Consider the following 19,954-nt stretch of genomic DNA (forward strand, 5'->3'; position numbering starts at 1 on the left):
TTCTGGTCTCTGTTTTTATGATGTTTCATTAACAAAGTTCGGGAGGAGCACGTTCAAATTATGTATACAATCAACTCGTCATCAGCAATTACCACATACACATACACATGTATGTTCTCTCATCAGCATGAGAGAACATACACAGTCGACTCACCTACATTCCTCGACAGTTTTCAGCATCCCTCCACCACCCCGACTCCTTACTCTCAGCTTTTTCCTACCACAGCCAGGAATACGGGGGGAGTACTCTGGGTTCGGACCAAATACAGAGCTCGGAGCCCTCTCCTCAGACAGCACGCCAAATATGCATACCATTTATTCTCTCTGTCTTATTTGTACGTGTGAACTTGTGAATACACTGCTGCCTCACCTGCTTGCATCTCTACCACCCTCAGCTTCTCCATTCCAGGTCTTTGTGGAGGTAACTCTCCATTTCTGTCCCTGGCTCTGTGTGAGGATGTTATACTTTGGAGCCTAGCAAAATAATGCTGTGTTTTTGCTTTGCAGATTTGAACGAGTGTGTGACGAACGCACACACCTGCCAGGCAGACGAGCGCTGTGTGAATACGGTTGGAGGGTTTGTGTGCGAGAGGCAGATCTCATGTCCGAGCGGTTATCAGCTGAGGAACGGAGTGTGTGAAGGTCGGTTGGAGTTATAGTATCTACAAATGTTCACACGCACACACAACATAGTTTTGGTTTCCTTATTTAAAGCTTAGTTCACCCTAAATTCGAAATTTTGTCATAATTTACTCAACCTCAAGTTGTTTCAAACCTGTATCAATTTCTTTATTCTGTTGAGCACGAAAGAAGATATGGGTAAGAAGAAGAAGAATATAGGTAGCCAAACAGTTTATGGACCTCATTATCTTCCATAGTATGGAAAATAATACTGTGCAAATAAATGCACAGTGCTGCCTTCCGTTTTTTTTCTATGTAAACATGCGCTAAATTGACATGTTTGACCATTGCGCCTTACATCAACGTCATTGTTATTAAATGTGGCACTCAAGTTAAAATAACTTTTAAAAACGTCTTTTATGTCCAACTGACCTGCGTCTTAAGTTTTTATCTGCAGAAAAGAATTATGTGTGAATGGCCCCTTAAGTTTTAATTTCACTAAAAGTATACAGAATGCATTGTTCTATTAATTAAAATACATTGAAAGGTATGTCTACGTGAACTTTGCTTTTATGTAAGATCAAATCAGCAGAAACATGGCAGCATTCCAACTCTCCCTCAGCTATCAGAGCTGCCCAGTGATGCATATGGACAGAATCAATAACAAACTGTCTTCCATCCTTGTCAAAGTCCTCTAGCCCACATTACTCCACAGATCTAAGACCAGTGTCTTCATCATCCAAACACCACCATCACCACTGCAGAGAAGAACCAGAAACCATGCATGCATCAATCTGTGCAGTAAAACACAAATGTTGCAGGCCTTCGCAGTTCGAAAGAGGCCACAGCTGATTGCCTCGGGCTCTTTCTTGCTAACATCTAAAGCATCCCACACTCTGTTTTTACTCAAAGCAGATGCTTAGACACATCTAACCATTGCCTTTGAACAGGGAAAACTTAGCAAGAGTCTCTGATTCTTGTCAGGACTTGGCCCTGTGTATTCTAATAAGTGTGGAGGGATAATTATCATAATAAGCGATGGAAAAGCAATAATGGATTTTAAGTAATTGCAGGCTTTGGGCAGTTAAAAATTCATACTCTGTTATACAGTGCAACTGTAGGATTTGGAAAGACCACCCCAAACTTGAAATTAAGGGCTCACCGATATCCATAAGTGGGTTCCCAGGTAACAGGAAATGTTCTCAGGACATCCCTAATGTTCAGGCAAGATTCTCTCAGTTACGAACAAATGTTTATCCAGCAACATTGATAAAATGTTTGTTCAAGGATATCTAGTCTTTAATAATATTCTCAAAGCATTAGCGCAAAAACATTATCTATACTTCATTCATGGAATGTTTATTTCTGACACATTTTAGTTTGATGTGTGTCTAATATTTTTAAATGTTACTACTTCAGAATGTAGTAAGAGTAAAAAGTAAAACTAATGTTTGAAAAATGATAAAATGTAATGTTGCCTTAATCCATATAACCAATTAAAAACGTTTTTTTAAATATATATATGTACAGTCCCTGACAAAAGTCTTGTCGCTTATCTATTTTCTAGAAATACCTGATATTAACCTGACTTTTAATTAATTAATTGGTGTTAGAAATAGCTCATATGAAAAGCTAAAACCCTCCCAAATGATGTTTAATGCACTGAAATAAATAATATTCACAGAAAAAATATTTATCATTTAATCAAGACGGAAAGGTCAAATTTTGGCAAGACAAAAGTTTTGTCGCCTATGCAGAAATTGAACAAATTTACTGCAAATACAAAAATATGTCAGCAAATTAAGTTGTAGTGCTGTGAGATCCAAATGCACTCTAAAAAATGCTGGGTTAAAAACAACCCAAGTTGGGTTGAAAATGCACCGACCCAACAATTGGGTTGTTTTAACCCAATGGTTGAGTTGTTCTTACCCAGCAATTGGGTTGTCTTAAGCAACATTTAACCCAACCACTGGGTTAAAACAACTCAACCACTGGGTTAAAACAACTCAACCATTGGGTTAAAACAACTCAATTGTTGGGTCGGTGCATTTTCAACCCAACTTGGGTTGTTTTTAACCCAGCATTTTTTAGAGTGTGTAATATCTTGTATGACTTCCATGAGCTTGAAGGACTGCATCCATGCGGTTTGGCAAGGATTCATACAATTTATTGATGAAGTCATCAGGAATGGCTAAGAAAGCAGTTTTGCATGCCTCCCAGAGTTCATCAATATTCTTTGGTTTCGTCTTCCATGCGTCCTCTTTCATCCTACCCCCACATATGCTCAATGATGTTCATGTCTGGTGACTGGGCTGGCCAATCCTGGAGCATCTTGATCTTCTTCGCCTTGAGGAACTTTGATGTGGAGATGGAAGTATGCGATGGAGCACCGTCCTGCTGCAGAATTTGGCCTCTTTTATGGTTGGGAATATAAGAGGTAGCTAAGATTTCTTGGTATTTTAGACTATTGATGTTGCCTTCCACCCTGCAGATCTCTCGCACACCCCCATACTGGATGTAACCCCAGACCATGATTTTTCCGCCACCAAACTTCACTGTTTTCCGGGTGAATCTTGGATCCATTCTGGCTCCAGTAGGTCTCCTGCAATATTTGCGGCGACTGTGGTGTAATTCAACAGAAGATTCATCTGAAAAATCCACCTTCTGCCACTTTTCCAGCATTCATCCTTTTAGCAGGCTGTGGGCCTTGGCAAATGCCACACGGTTTTTCAATTGTCTTTTGCTTTGTGCTGGCTTCTGGGCACTGATTCGACCATGGAGGCCATTTCGAGACAGAATCTGACAAACTGTTCTGGTTGACACAGGGACTTCAGGTGACCAGGTCTCGTGGAGCTCTGCTGCAGTGGAAAATGGGCTGGCCTTGGATTTTCGAGCCAACAAACGGTCCTTTCGAGCAGTTGTCTTGCGGGGTCTGCCTGACCTGGGCTTGTCAAAAACGTCTCCAGTCTCTTCAAATCTTTTTTTTATCCTCTGTACTTGACGCTGAGACACATTGAAGGTGTCTGCCATATCAGTGGATCTGGTCTTCAGCCTCTTGATAATCAAAACTTTAGTCTCTGGGTGAATCTTAGGCATGTTTGCAGAGGTCTAGTTGCAGTTGATGTGAAGGTCTAGCGTACTGGTGTTCTTTTTATACACACTTGAGACCTAATTGATCCATTATTAGTCACAGGTGAAGCTCATATGACAAGGTGACAACACTTATGTCTTTGCAAAAATTGACTCAATGGTCTTTACCAAGCTGTGAATATTAGAATACTTTTTGAAAGTTTAGTTTTTCACTGAAACATTATCACAAAAGCTGGTGGGATTAAAATGAGCCATTTCTTGTAAAAAAAAATCTTGATTAGAAATATATTTCAGCGGCACTTTAGGTCAATTTGTACACAAGCGACAAGACTTTTGTCAGGGACTGTATATTTTTAAACTAGATGTTCAGAGAGCATTCAGAACTAATGTTTTCATAACTTTAGCAAAACGTTCTCTGAATCAAATTGCAAATTGTATTTATTTGAATGCAATAAAAAATGGTGTATAGTAGGGTGATCCTATTTTGATTTAAAAAAAACAGGACACTTGGCCTGGCAATGAGATACTCAAATGATACTTTGAAGTTTACTCAAAAAATTCCTTATTTATTTCTAATCTCTCTGTATGGATAGAAAATTGTTATATTAGGGCCAGGACAGGACTTTGAAAACTGTATATTTCCTGGGAAAACAGGACGTTTGGTCACCATAGTGTATAGAGAAATAATGTCAACAAACATCTTTCCGTTCTTGGACTGCAAACAAATGACGCTTATGAGCTGGTTCTTTTTAGTGAATCAAAGACATACAGCTTGATCAGTACAGTCCGATTCATAAACAAATGACTCGTTATGAGCCAGTTCTTCTTGTAAATCAAAAACATACAGCATGACCAGTGCAGTCCAAATCATAAAAAAGTGAGTCGTTATGAACCAGTTCTTCTAGTGAATCAAAAACAAATAGTGTGCATCTCAATCAGCTCCCTAGTTCGGTAGTCAGGGCACTGACCAGGGCACCAGTCAATGGGCTGACTCCCTAAACAGTGCCCTGACTGCTGAACTAGCTTATTGAGACGCACCACAGCACGACCAGTGCAGTGCGATTCATGAATAAATGACTCAATATAAGCTGATTCCTTTTTGTGAATCAAATATTTAGCATGACCATGGTAATCTGAACCTGAACATCACTGTTATGTTCTGGTTCTTTTTTTTTTAAGAATCAAAAACATGCAGTGTGACCATTGTAGTCCAATTCATGAACAAATTACTTATTATGAGCCAGATTTTTTAGTGAATCAAAAACATGCACATACTGCATAATCAATCTGATTCATTAACATATACTCATTATGAGCTAGTTCTTTTATAGAAGCAAAAACATACAGCATGATCAGTGCAGTCCGGTTCATTATCAAATGACTCAATGAGCTGATTCTATTTTGTGGGTCAAAACATCCATTGTAATCAGATTCCAGAACAAAACACTCGTATGATCCTTTTAATGAATTTGAGTTCAATTAGTTATATTAGATACTGAAACTGAATCTCTGAACCCATCAAGAGCAGATGTTGAATCACTCATTTGCTAAATGCAAGTTATCATTTTAAGTGATGCTCGTATTAAGATGAAGTTGTGTGTCAGTATCATTAACAGTTTGTGAAATACAAAATTGTTTTGTTTTCTTCTTTAATCGCATGCAAGTGTGGATGGCTGTGGAGAAACAGGAGTTTGACTTTGTGAGATAAGCTGCCTTGAAATTTGTGAACATGCTTTTCCAGCCAGTTATTGAGCCACAGTGCCACCTACTGTGAAGTTCTGACTTGTAATTGAAGATCTCTGTCCAAACCCATCTCCTCCGTCGAATGTATCAGATGACGTCCGTCTATTCATTATGCTTCCATGCTTGCCAAATTTGGTGAGATTTACAGATTTTCTTGAGGTTTTTAAGAGAGTTACCTTCATTTATTCAGACCTTCTGACAGCATCATTCAAAAGCTAAGCCTAAAAGACAGGAACCCGTCTGGGTGGCGTCTGGCTGTCCTGTCCCCTGGCCTGTTTTGACATCTGCTGCACTCTTTGTCTTCTAGACATCGATGAGTGTGTTATGCGAACTCATAACTGTGGGATGGGCTTCCAGTGTCAGAATACCGATGGCTCGTTCGCGTGTAACCCGAAGCAACGCTGCCTCACAGGATTCACTCAGGATTCACACGGCAACTGCATCGGTAAGACAAGGCAGAGAGACCTTTAGAGTCTCTCAGTGCCCCCCAGTGGACAGATGCATGAAGAAAACCAACCTGACACTTTTTGAAAATCTGAAAAATACAGATGACAATCCCATTAAGTAAAGACACTTTTTTAACACTGTTTCATCCGCCTTTGTTTTATCGCTTTCATGCTTTCTCACACTTTATTTTAGATGTTGATGAATGCAGTAGTGTGAGAGAACCATGTACGACTGGCTTTAACTGCATAAATACTGTGGGCTCTTACACCTGTCAGCACAAGATTATTATGTGCAATCGGGGTTACCATTCCAGTCCTGATGGAGCACGATGTGTTGGTAAGGACACACACAAATACACATGCTTATTAGACCATTTATACTTTTATTCAGCAAGCATTAAATTAATTAAAAGTGACAATAAACGCATTAGTAATGTTCCAAAAGACTTTGATTTCAAATGAGTGCTGTTCTCTTGAAACTTCTGTTCATCAAAAAATCCTGAACAAACGGTATAACAGTCTATCACTAAAATATAAAACAGCTAAACTGTTTAAAAAATTAATCAGAAGAAATGTTTCTTGAGCAGCACATCAGAATAATTTCTGAAGGATCATGTGACATTGAAGACTGGAGTAATTGCTGCTGAAAATTCAGCTTTGACATCACAAAAATACACTATATATATATATATATATATATATATATATATATATATATATATATATATATATATATAAACAGGTATTTTAATATACTGGTACCACATAATAATATATTTTTGCAATATTACTGTTTTCACTGTATTTTAAAAATTACCCCAAACTTATATATCCTCCTGGAATAGACTATTGTTGTCTGAAGTGGACATTATATGTTAGTGAATTTCTCCGACATTATACATGCCACCATTTTACATGTCACAGATATCAAATGTTTGTTTCACAATGACAACTGCCTCTCCTTGGACTATAAAAATGACTAACATTAATTTATTGGTCAAATGTAACACGCTTATGGAAATATGATTCATATATTTACCAGTAATAAAATTCAGTAATAATCATAAAAATCTGACTAATTTTTTAATTGTTTGTCATAAATAATCTTAGGAAAGTATTATGCAGTTTCAAATCAAAATATGACTTTCTATTACGAACAGGACATTGATTTCGTACATGTCCATTGTAGAGGACACCGGGACTTAATCAGGCATTTTGGGAGAAACAAGTGCATAGGGAAAGAAATCCTCTTTCAATATTCTATTGAAATATTAGATGTTATTATGAAAATCTTGCCAATTATTACTCCCATAATTACACTTCTTTTTCCATTACATGTTGCCCCAAGAACACATTAATATGCAAATTAGATGTATAGACATTGTATATAATAGGAAAACCAGCTTATGGCCCTTTTACACACGCGCATATTGCATAAAGCAAAATTATATATCAAATCATTACGTTATATCTTTCATAACATAGCTGAGAATCATCTTTGTACAAAGTTTGGTATTGAAATCCTGAAACCTAAAAATTGATTAGTGTTTTTTTTTTTTATCCCATTGTTATTCCCTATTCATGTCTATTCATGTCTTTTTTTTTTTTTTTTTTTTTTTAATTGAGTCCTGATGTCCTGTACAGATGACATAGCATAACATATGAATAAAATAGAATTTTTCAAAAATGTTATTTTTCCTTTCCTTTTTTTTAAATTAATTATTATTACACAACTTTTTTTCCCTGGCTCACAGGATGATATTTAATAAATAAATATAAATATATATGATAAGTATTATGTATAGAAATGTATTCATTTATTCTTTTCCTTTTTGGGACTGTTGGGGTTGGTTCCCATCAACATTTTTTATTTCTGACATTTCTTTTTGAAATTTGGCATGGAGAAAGCTAGCTCCACTTGTTTAAAGAACATAATCTCAAACATAATGTAGCAATACTATGGTGTAATGTTGTGAGATGGTAATATCATTATATTTAATCATTATTCATATACCATTTAAGTACAAGTAAAAAAAAAATATATATATATATATATATATATATATATATATATAATTATTATTTTTACTGTATATATAAACACCAAAAGCAAGGCAATACTGTGATTTAACCTTGAAAAACCATGTTAGTTGCATATTATTTTTTGTCACCATTTCGGATGGCATAAACTTGTAAAGTCTACAACAACTAGTAAGACTAAATGTGATCTGCAGATGTGGATGAATGTCAGACGGGCACCCACCGCTGTGGAGAGGGCCAAATCTGTCACAACCTGCCCGGCAGCTACCGCTGTGACTGCCAAACCGGCTACCAGTACGACACCATTCGCCAGCTCTGTGTGGGTGCGTGTCAACACAAACACTGACACACACAACAAATACACAGCCAAAACACATATTTGTTATGATTAGCAAGGCCACACAGTAGGCTTGCTGAACAAAACTTCACGAAATCAATCATATTGTTCTGGAATATTGCATTCATTATTATAAATGATTTATCATTGCACATCCTTTTTATTTAAGATATGTGCCTTCATAATCTTTAATGGAATAACTTCCCCTCCATCTTGCAGTGAAGGTGGGACAACCTGTCACTCACATAAGATCACAGCAATAGCAAACCACATCGATCCAATCAAATCCTGATGGGACAAATTTAAGTCCCGTCCTACATTTTTTCTTGTTCGAGAAGACACTTCGCTCAGATATACCAGTCCTGCATACAGTTTGTGAATCCCTTGCACAATCTGTGAAAATGTGAATAATTTAAATAAAATAACAAGAATCATATATAAAATAACAAAAATCATATAAAATACAGGTTATTTTTTATTTAGTTCTGACCTGAATAACAGGTACATGTTACATGCGGGTATAGCCCACAATAAGTAAGACCTCCGTTCATTATGGAACACAGTTTAAGATATTTTAGATTTAGTCCGACAGCTTTTCTGTTCCTTCAGTGAAAGTGTATGCACACTATACTGTCCAGAAAGGTAATAAAAACATCATCAAACCAATGTTGTTCTGAAAAATCCTCCAGGCCCTGAAAATTTTTGCATATTTAAACCTTCTCCAGCAGTAACTATATGATTTTGAGATCCATCTTTTCACACTGAGGACAAACGAGGGACTCTTTTGAACAGGATGAATGTTTTTCTTATTTTATTTTATGATTTTTTTTTATATTATTATTTAGTACTGCACTTTATTAGCAACAGAAAATACTGAGTGAAGCTGCTTTGAAACAATCGTCATTGTAACAGCGCTATATAAATAAAGTTGACTTGACTAAACATCTTTTATGTAAAATATCTTACTCAGGTCCGTCCTAAATAAGAAATGCAGTTTGTTTGATCCTTCTCATTTAGTTACAATTATTCACATTTTCACACAAACTTTAAACTTTCAAGCAGCACTGATTATCACAATAGGGAAGAAAATACAGGATAAAGTATAGAAAAGTAGGACATATTTAGCATTGTCATCTGACCCTTTTTTTCAAGTATCTTAAACCACAGCTGCAAAATAAAGCACTTGGAGGATTTAAAAACCGTTTGGATATTGTGACTGAATTACCCAAAGGTAATCTGTGAGGGGTTTTCTCTGTGGTTAGCCAGGCTAATAGCATTCATATAGATGAAGCTGACAGTAGCTCGTGCTTTAGAGAGTGTGCAGATTATCCTAATCTTGTATTTCTTCTGCTCCTAAAGTTGAGTGAAAAAGGACATTGAGGCATGGGGAAAGAAGGATCGAGAAAGAGATGCTCCTCAGACTACAGTATGTTTGTAAAATAATGCAGTTATTTCTGCTGGCAGATGTAAATGAGTGTTGGCGGTACCCGGGCCGCCTGTGCGCCCAGACCTGTGATAACACACCGGGATCCTACCAGTGCTCCTGTACCACAGGCTTCTCCCTGGCCTTTGATGGCAAGAACTGCGAAGGTACATTCATTTGCACTAGCAGAACCGAACACGGATCAGCCTACCTACAAAGAATGTGTTGTGCTCTGACAGTATGAATGTTCTCTCTTTCCAATTAAAACGAGGCAGAGAGTGAAAAACAAAAATAGATGAGTGAGCTGTCAGCTGGTGTGTTTGCCACTTCTTTTTTTGCTAGTCCCATCATGGCCAGATCCATTCATTTATTCAGAGTTTATTTCAAGGACTTGGTGGGTGACAGCCCGAGGAACTATTCATGAGGTGACTTTTAGTTTGGTTTCAAAAGGACAACAGCATTAAAATAAATTTTACACTCCATGTGTCATTTTGCACAATTAGGGCCAGATTTACTAACAGCTTGCACCAGCGCAAATCCTGTTTTGGGGTTAAAAACTACTTTAAGGATTTACTGACGACACGCAGTGAGAAAATAGCAATGAAATGGTTTTGACTGTATTGCATATGGATTTGTAGGAGGACAAGATAGCTCCAAAACGCCTACCTGAACGTTTCTACATAGTAATCCTGAAGACTTTGATTAGCTGGTTATTTCAGGTGTTTAAAGGGATAGTTCACCAAGAAAATGTAAATTAGTCCATGACTTACTCACCCTTGAAGCCATCCTAGATGTATATGACATTGTTCTTTCAGACGTATACAACCGAAGTTATATAAAATGTAATTAAAAAAAGTTTGACAAAATACTACTTCATACACTGGAACGCACATACGACAGCTAGCAGAAGTTAAAGAGATTTAAATATGGATATTTTTCTTACTCAAATGCATCGATTCGCTTCAGAAGGCCTTTATTAAGCCCCCGGAGCCGTGTGGAGCACTTTTTTGATGGATAAATGCACTTTATGGACTTCAAAACAGATTTAGCCATTCACTGCCATTATAAATTTTGGAAGAGCCAAGACATCAGTTTGTATTCTTCTGAAAGAAGATTGTCATATTCTTCACCTTGGATCTGAGTAAATCAGGGGCTAATTTTCATTTTTAAGTTAACTATCCCTTTAATTATGGTTGGAGCTAAATTCTGCTGAACAGTGGCCATCCAATCCGTCCACACTGGGACAGCGTTTTGGTCACCAAAGTTGGAGCTTTTTTAAAACTCCTAAGTGGATACATTTGAAAATGTATTCGCAAACGATAATGCATGTGATGCCAGGGCTGCCCCCTTTTTTAACATACAAATTTTTATAACATACTAAACTTTTTGATTAAACATTCTAGAATCAAACATATTAATAGGCACAGCTGAAAAATACTGCACATACAAATTAAAAAGTGAAATAAATTCAAATGAATATCATATGAATAGCAATATGGCTTAGACTATGCTCATCTATAAAATGTCATGTTAAACAGCCATTTCAAAACCTTGAGATTGTCTTGATGGTTTTTTCCCCCTTTGGAAGGGGAATTGATTGCCTCAAAAACATTAACTCATGTACTTTTAAAAACAGATGGACAATTTAAAATGTTTTGACAAGTCATGTGGCTCATCCTAATAATAATATTTATAATATTTATAACTGCTGCAATGAGCTGTGCACATGCAAGCGACAGGATTTTGTGTGTATGAGCACAGCTTACGCTGTTTTCGCAGATACAAAAATTGCCTGCGATTTGCCGCTAAGTGCCTCATCTCGTGTGAAACTGCCTTTATACCGAGGTGATACTACAGGCCCAATTTATGAGTGGCCCACTGGGAACTTTCCTGATTCTCCCGATGGCCACTCCGGGCCTGTTTGACACATATTGTACCCATAATATCTATGGTTATACTGCCAATGTTATGCCTGTTATTTACTTTCATAGTGTTACTAAAGATAAATGTTCCTTTGTAGAATCTTCATAATACATTCCTGCAAAGATGACAGAAAATGTACTCGCAATTGCTGTCCTGTGGCAAAACATGATGACAATTGTGATTGTGTTAGATTGTTAGATTATTAGATTGCGGCTGCACGCTAAATTTGCCCTATTTAGTAAATCTGGCCTAAAGTGATTTAATAAAATAGTTTAAAGCAATTTTTTTATCATGTATGTTATTGAATTTAAAAACTGAAAAAGCTGAAAACTGATTTGAATATAAAAACACGTTTGCTCATGACTGGAGAAGGATAGAACATCTGACCGTTTGTACACAGAGTTTTAATTAATTTGATTAGTGACCTAGAAATAGCGCAGAATTATATTTAACTTCTGACTAAAAATTATGTTCCAGGTTTTAATTAGGTTTACTAGATTTTCAGTGGGGTCTTGGATTCTTGGACTCTGCATATTTGCATACAGACTGCCGATGTGCACAAGACTGTAATGATTTATGCAAATTTGTACACACAAACATAATTTTTATTCCAAAAACGTTTTTTTCTGTGTTCTCTCATAGATAATAATGAATGTGACAACAATCCATGCGGTCAGGAGTGTGCGAACATCTATGGCTCTTACCAGTGTTACTGCCGCATGGGCTACTACCTGAAAGAGGACGGGCACACGTGTGAAGGTGAGGTGTTTACAATGTCCTCATTGTGCCATGTTATGCTATTTTGAAGGTTTTCTTACAGTCGGCTTAAATGCATCCACGGTCAAAATCACTGTAATTTTCTTATAATATACATTGCAGCATCACCTCTTGGTTTGAGAATCCGGTCTCTCTAAACCCCACTTTTCTGAGAGCCCACTCTGCTCTGATTGGTCAGATGGCCCAGTCTGTTGTGATTAGTCTACTGCTAACCAATCCATTTCTAACCAGTCTAATCCATTTCATACCCATTATGGTCTAAACACAAGGACACAGTCACATTATACAGTATGTTGATTAAAGAGATGATGTAATGTTTTCCTCTAATAGGGATATTGGATTGATAGCATCTTGAATCATTTAATAAGGATGGATTTTTTCCCTTCCACATCAGCTTAGCAATTAGTGTGTTCTCGGCACATTGTCTTAAACACAAATCTCCCTGGTTAATGGACAAATCTGTCTTGCAGTGGTTTGTTGTGAAGTTCTTTATAAATAGCTAGTTTTCTCATTGATAAAGATGAAATGTTTTTATTTGTTCTCTAGATATCGACGAGTGCTCACAGAGCATTGGAAACCTCTGTGCATTCCAGTGTGTGAACGTCCCAGGTAGCTACGAATGTGCCTGTCCTCCCCATGGTTACTCCATGTCACCAAATGGACGCACCTGTCAAGGTGAGATATATTACTGTATCATGTTATATTTAAATATTTTATTTATCTGCTGTATAAATTAAATGCACAGGATTTATATATAGAGAAAAAGTTATGTTGTTTTTTATGTAGTATTATTGCTGTCAACATTAACGTGTTAACACAGGCAGTTAATTTTTTGGGTTTAACCCATTAACATTATTTAACACAGCATGCGTTTTTTTCTGTCATCCTTTGGCTAGTGTTACATTATAGGATCACACTCTCATTTATGCAAATGCTTTAAACTATTCAAGACAAAAGATAACGCGCTGTCTGTGAACGTCCTGTCTATGTGACACACACAACGCATAGAAAGACACGCGCCATTATCACGCCCACAGACAGCACACCAGAATCAAGTCCTTTTTTGCATTTAAATGAACCATAACACACATTTATGCCAAAATGTCAGTTTTGTTGAGAGCATTCTTAAATTAGTTAAATAATGTCTTAAATGAACATAAAACAGTCCTTTGAATAAAACGGTAAACCGAGGTCCTGACTCTCTGTGGTCATTAAAAATCCATTGGCACTTCTCGTGAAGAGTAGGGGTGTAACACCGGTGTCCAAGCCAAATTCCCTCCATTGGCCTCCTAATAACCCCCATCCACTGAATTGGCTGTATCACCCTCTCCACCTATTGCTGGTGTGTGGTGAGCACACTGGCACTGTTGCACTGTGGCTGCCATTGCATCATTCAAGTGGATGCTGCACACTAATGGAGGTTGAGGAGAGACCCTTGACATGAGTGTAAAGCGCTTTAGGTGTACAGTAGTACATATGAAAGCACTATATAAATGCCTCATTCATTCATTCATTCATTCATAAACACGTGTGAGATCCGCGTAATATGCAGCAGCAGAGTGTCTTAAAGTGACAGCAGCCACTAATGCTGTCTGCCATTTATTTTAATCAAAAACACAATGGTATCAGAGAAAATTCATAACATAAGAATGACAACAAACTGATAAGAATGTATATTTCCTACTTGTTAAGTTGTTATACAAGTTGGAAGAGCACAGGCACAAATTAAATGTATTATTATAATGGGTCTATGTGAGGATTTATGATTACAAAATAGATGACATCATTTTAAGGAAAAAATAAGTTGATTTTAAATTTCATGGCATCAAACCATTTTAAAAAAGTTGGGACAAGGCCATGTTTACCACTGTGTGGCATCCCCTCTTCTTTTTATAACAGTCTGCAAATGTCTGGTGACTGAGGAGACAAGTTGTTCAAGTTTAGGAATAGGAATGTTGTCCCATTCTTGTCTAATAGAGGCTTCTAGGTGCTCAACTGTTCTTTGTCGCATCTTCCTCTTTATGATGCACCAAATGTTTTCTATGGGTAAAAGATCTGGACTGCAATGTGTAGCTCTCATGAAATCCAAAATGAGCCAATATTTGGCTTGACATTTCAAAATGTCTCACTTTTAACATTTTATATGTTATCTATATTCTATTGTGAATAAAATAAAAGTTTATGAGATTTGTAAATTATCCTTTTTTTTATTCACAATTTGTACATTGTCCCAACTTTTTTGGAATCAGGTTTTTATGTTGTGTTATCTAATCTTATAGTTTTATGTTATGTTGTTTTATATTTTGTTACGTTCATTGTTGGGGAAAGTTACTTTGTAAAAGTAATGCCTGATAATATTACCAGTGAACAATATGGGTGAACAATCCCTTTTAAACTCTGATACATATTCTACCCAACACCTTTCCAAAGCCAAATGGCGCAAACTCTATTCCAAGCATTAATGTCTCTAATTGGTACATTGAGTTGCGAGGAGCTAACCTCAGGTTCAACACAGAACTGCTCGGTGTCCTCCATCACTCTCCGAAAGATCACGAAAATTGACGAAACTCCCTCAGGCTCTCAAGATAGGAAAGTCGATGAGAGGTGAAGAAGAGCCTGTACATGCTCCCGGAGGTTATAGCTAGCCTGCACCAAACGAATTAGTCTGCGGATTGGAGCCAGCGAGCTGTAACGAGGACTTTGCTTTTGTAAAATGAGATGCATAATTAATTACTTCTGGAGGGGCCAAAATTGACTCCTAGCAGAATAAAACCTGGCAGTTAGTCACCGCAGACATCAGTCGCCCCTAGACAACCCTGCTAGCATTGATTGGGACAGGGTAAAATTTTATGCGTGCTGCCATTTAGATATTTATTTATGTAATAAAAATCTTACAAAGTCTAATAGTTTACTTTTTATTTGCTATTGAATTTCCATTTGCTCTTTCTTTATGTAAGAATTTAAAAGGACAGTCGGGAAAGAAAAAATAGAATGAAAGTTTTAAGGAGTCTCAGAGGCCTCAGTTTTCGATCAGACATCTATTTAGCTGTTGTCTTCCCTTTCGTTCTTTCTTAGATATTGATGAATGTGCCATTGGATCGCACAATTGCTCTGCTTCCCAGACCTGTTTCAACATTCAAGGAGGCTTCCGTTGCCTGTCATTTGCATGTCCAGACAACTACAAGAGAGTGTCGGACACGTAAGTATGACCCGCTGATTTTCTTTGCAATCACATTTATCATGCAGATCACGTGTGCTCGATCAGTGAACCTGCTAGCATGGCTAGACCTATCCAACTTACCATAGTAATCACAAGTTTCGCACTGCTTAATACAAGAAAAATATAAAGGATCTGTCAATATATAAACTGCATAATGGTGGAACTAGAAATCATACAGATGCACATGCACATACTGGATCAGTACATTTGCAATGCTTAGAGCATAAATACATTCATTGTAGCACCCTTGTGCCATCTGTATTGATGCTGGCACCTTACAGAGCATGGTTTCTGCTAAGCAAATGGAATGGAGCCAGATTGCTTTGATTAGGCAGTAGTTCAAACACGCACGTCTGGCCAGTGTCAGCAAGGACTCTGATTGGTGGGAACTCCCACTGCTCACCATCAGCCCTCCTGAGATTTGCAGCTCCAGAGGAGTCAGCAGGGGCAAAAAAAACTGTACATATGAGTTGAGCAAGGTCATTTTAAGAGATAGTATCAATGCGCTACTTTGGTATGTCGTGCTGTACAACATATTTAGTTAATCTGTGGAACAAGACAATCATGTTATTGGGTGTTTTTGGGTTGTTTATCAGTTGCTTAATGGTTCTTATTGATCTATAAAAAAAAAAGCCTGTCACTAAGTGTCAATATGGCTTGTTTTATCACTGGCCAGCTGAAAATCACAAATCTGATTATTTAGATAAGTAACTGCACACCTCTTCAGAATCATCCATACAATTTGAGGTATTATTGAGCATTTAAGCTTTATCTATCACAGCTTAAATGGATAATTAACCTAAAAAATGAAGATTGTCACATTATGTCTAGTGATATTCTTTGTTCTGTTATGTTTGTATTATTTTGCAGTGTTTTTACTTTGTTGTTTTATATTGTGCTAAATTAATTGTTTTGTTTTATTTTCGTTAAGCTTTGTTTCATTTGGTTCTGTAACAGTGACCTACATTTTTTATTATTATTATTATTCTCAGCGCTGTGTCATTCCAAAGACTTACTTTCTTCTGTGGAGCACAAAAGAAAATATTTTGAAGAATGTTTCACTGTTTTGTTCATACAATAAAAGTCTATAAGGTTTACAAAATTAGATCCATGTCACTACAAAACAAAACAGAACAACATGAACAACATTTCATTGTATGTGTACTGAAAGTAAGCCAGTATGAGCTATTTGTGTAAATTTCACTCCCTTGGTCTCAAAAGGTGCGCTAGTGAATGACGATAGCAGATGCTGTCTTATGCCTGATATGCCTAAGGCCGGGGACACACTGCAAGCGTGCCGCGAGCGTCTCTGCTGCGTGGCGTGTCCGTTTTTATTTCGGCTCCCATGTTAGAGCTTGCATACTGCCTGCGTCACACGCGCGGCTCACGCGCGGTCCGAGCCGCGCGGAAAACGCGTGCATGCTTCAAATAGAAGAGACGCCTTTTTTTCACGCGACACGCGAGCGTGTTGGAAGCGTTTCTAGGCAAAATAGCATAGGAAAAGATGTTTATATGCCATTTTGACACGAATGCATATTAATAAATTACATTTTCATGTTTGAAAGTCTGTAGGTTAACATAAATGCAGAGATAGGCCTAATTGTAATAATAAAAAACAACATAATTATCGATTTTGAAATATTAAACCTGTCAATACAGAACGAAATATTGTGTAGCCTATTTTGCCGTCAATACCATAGATATGTATGGCCAATAGGCTACTGCCGACGTTGTCTTTGCTGTATCAATAGGCAATATATTTATATTTCACATGACGTATAGGGCTTCCCTGTACATCAATACCAGCAGCAGCGCCGCGTCAGACACGCTTCTGGTGTGCAAAGACAGAGAAAACGCCAGGCAGCCGCCCCGCAGCTGACACGCAGCAGAAACGCCACGCTTGCAGTGTGTCTCCGGCCTAAGACCCCTGTTCAAATACCTCTGGGAGCAGGTCGAGTTAGACCGCTTACATTTGGTGCCGTAACCCGGATGTGAGTGAGGTTTAGGGGGTCAGTGTAACGAGCATAGGCCAGTAAGAGCTGTGTGTGTGTAAACCTCACTCCCCTAGCCTCAAGAGGTGCGCTATAGTGACTGACTTGTTAGCGCACCCTCTTCCCATGCTGGATACCCTGTTTGGAATCCTGTTAGGAGCGGGTCGAGTAGGACAGGTTACATATTGATAGACACATTTTATCAAAATATATTTTATGTTCCACAGAAGAAGGTAAAAGTCATCACAGGTTTGGAACAGCATGAGAATTTTCATTATTGGTTAAACTATACTTTTAGAAGAGTATGTTAATGTCAGAAGAGCCATTTTAGATGTTTTTCCTTCTCCTGTGTTTTTAGACGCTGCGAGCGAATGAGTTGCCCCAACTTCCAGCAATGCCAGACTATGCCATTACGGATCACGTACTACCAGCTGAGCTTCCAGACCAACATTGTCATCCCAGCTCAGATCTTCCGTATCGGACCCTCACCCGCCTACTCGGGCGACAACATCATCATCAGCATCCCTCGCGGAAATGAGGAAGGCTACTTCAGCACGCGGAAGCTCAACAGCTTCACAGGCGCCGTGTACCTGCACCGGCAGGTGCGGGAGCCACGGGACTTTCTCATCGATGTGGAAATGAAACTGCTACGTCAAGGAACTTTCACAACTTTCCTGGCCCGCATCTACGTGTTCATCACAGCAAACTCCATGTGATGGTAGCGTTCGTCTACTGATGCCTTTGATTTCGCACGGTGCTAAACTAGAGCTTCAAGCTTCTGCCTTGAAATTGTTTGTCATCTGGCAGATCTTTAGGCTTCTGTTTGCCTAACGGATTTTGCTTACAGAGACTTTGATGGGACTCTCCCACTGGGATCCAACTGCTTGTTTTGAGTAGAGTGAGAACAAACAGGACGGAGTACAGAGTCTGACAAAAACATTTGGCTTTTAAAAGTCCTAGTTTTTCCTCTTCAAAGTATTGAAAGTACTCTACACCGGATGCTATTTATACTGTACCAATTTATCTTGATTGCCTGAAACTGCTTTTTATAGAACATCATTACTTTTCTAACAACACAATGTTTCTCCTTGGGGGTTGGCAGAATAGAGCTGAGGTAGAGTTACACATTTGTAATGGCTGTCACAATTCCACCGTAGGCAATTGAAGTTCTGTGCCAATTAAACGTCCAAAAACTGATAACTGTTTTTGAAAACGTATCCATAATAATTCACATGAGTACCTCAGTTCACAGCCCACCAGCCTGCGAAAGATAACATTGTGTGATCATGTCTGTAATCATTGTGTTAAACACTTGCAGTTAAAATATGATTGTTAGTATTATTTTAAATGTTTGTTTCAAATGCCCTGCTTTCATAGCTCTTGGTGCTAATTTGTCGTTTTGGAAATTTTTGACACGCATACATGAAGAGTGTGTGAGCTCCAAAGCAGCACTGAGAATGTTTCATTGTTATACATCATTTTGTATGTCTTAACTTTGTAATACTGGACCTATTTTGATGTATTACTGTCTTGAAAATTCATCTCAGGGTAAAAGCAAATCATCATGATAAACTTTCATGCACAGCATATCTGAAATTATAACACAATTCTACTCACTACCGAATTCATTGAAACAACCAAATGCATCCGTATATTAATGCAGTACATATTATCTGCCTTAGTGGATTCAGTTTTTCAATAAAGCAACACCAATCCTTTTATTAGTATTTTAGTGATTATTTGAGATGTTTGCCACTTCTGTTTATTTCATGAAAAGTTAGAGATTGCCTCCTAGTGGTAAAAAAAGGAACTATAGCTTGTGGCCTGAGGCTCACTTAGCTTTCAGCATGTAGCAAGAGCTATAAACCATCATCAGATTTTATGATGAAATGATTGCACTACTAATGAAGCATTTTATTGTACTATCAATTGCATTTAAAGTCAACATGAAATCAAATCGGACTCTATTTACGTTTTTAATTCACGTTAATAAGAAAAACAGCTTGTAATCTTTAATCACAGACTAATCACTTGCTCTTTCTCTAAAAGGACCTTTTTTCATGGGCTTTTGAGAATGGAAATCAAGAGCCAAACTTCTTTTAGCAAATTCTAATTTGGCTTGATTTGATAAAAGCCACTTTGCACAATCCAATCAATTCCCAATTAAATTAAGTCATGTCCCATATATATTATCTGATGAAATATCCTGTTTTACTCAGAAATACATCACATGACAGAGGTAAAATGAGTTGCAAACAACATTAACCATTCAGGAAATGGCCTAAAGACCAAAAACAACTCTGTATTATGTTGGCATTTATATTGAAAAGGTGGGCTGTTTTT

General features: G+C 37.6%; 1 protein-coding gene across 3 annotated transcripts in view; it reads left to right on the top strand.

Moving 5' to 3' along the window:
- Positions 1 to 19,332, top strand: part of fbln2 (fibulin 2) — a 79,668-nt gene extending 60,336 nt beyond the window's left edge. For all 3 annotated transcript variants that reach the window (XM_067431329.1, XM_067431331.1, XM_067431330.1), the window contains 9 exons: positions 508 to 642; positions 5,762 to 5,899; positions 6,094 to 6,237; positions 8,135 to 8,263; positions 9,742 to 9,867; positions 12,266 to 12,382; positions 12,947 to 13,075; positions 15,476 to 15,599; positions 17,970 to 19,332. In XM_067431329.1, coding sequence (XP_067287430.1) covers positions 508 to 642; positions 5,762 to 5,899; positions 6,094 to 6,237; positions 8,135 to 8,263; positions 9,742 to 9,867; positions 12,266 to 12,382; positions 12,947 to 13,075; positions 15,476 to 15,599; positions 17,970 to 18,327 — 1,400 coding nt within the window. In that variant the 3' untranslated portion in view covers positions 18,328 to 19,332. The remainder of the gene's footprint in view (positions 1 to 507; positions 643 to 5,761; positions 5,900 to 6,093; positions 6,238 to 8,134; positions 8,264 to 9,741; positions 9,868 to 12,265; positions 12,383 to 12,946; positions 13,076 to 15,475; positions 15,600 to 17,969) is intronic.
- Positions 19,333 to 19,954: the final 622 nt, after the last annotated feature.

The sequence above is a fragment of the Pseudorasbora parva genome, chromosome 22 (genome assembly GCF_024679245.1).
Source record: "Pseudorasbora parva isolate DD20220531a chromosome 22, ASM2467924v1, whole genome shotgun sequence".
Classification (NCBI taxonomy): domain Eukaryota; kingdom Metazoa; phylum Chordata; class Actinopteri; order Cypriniformes; family Gobionidae; genus Pseudorasbora; species Pseudorasbora parva.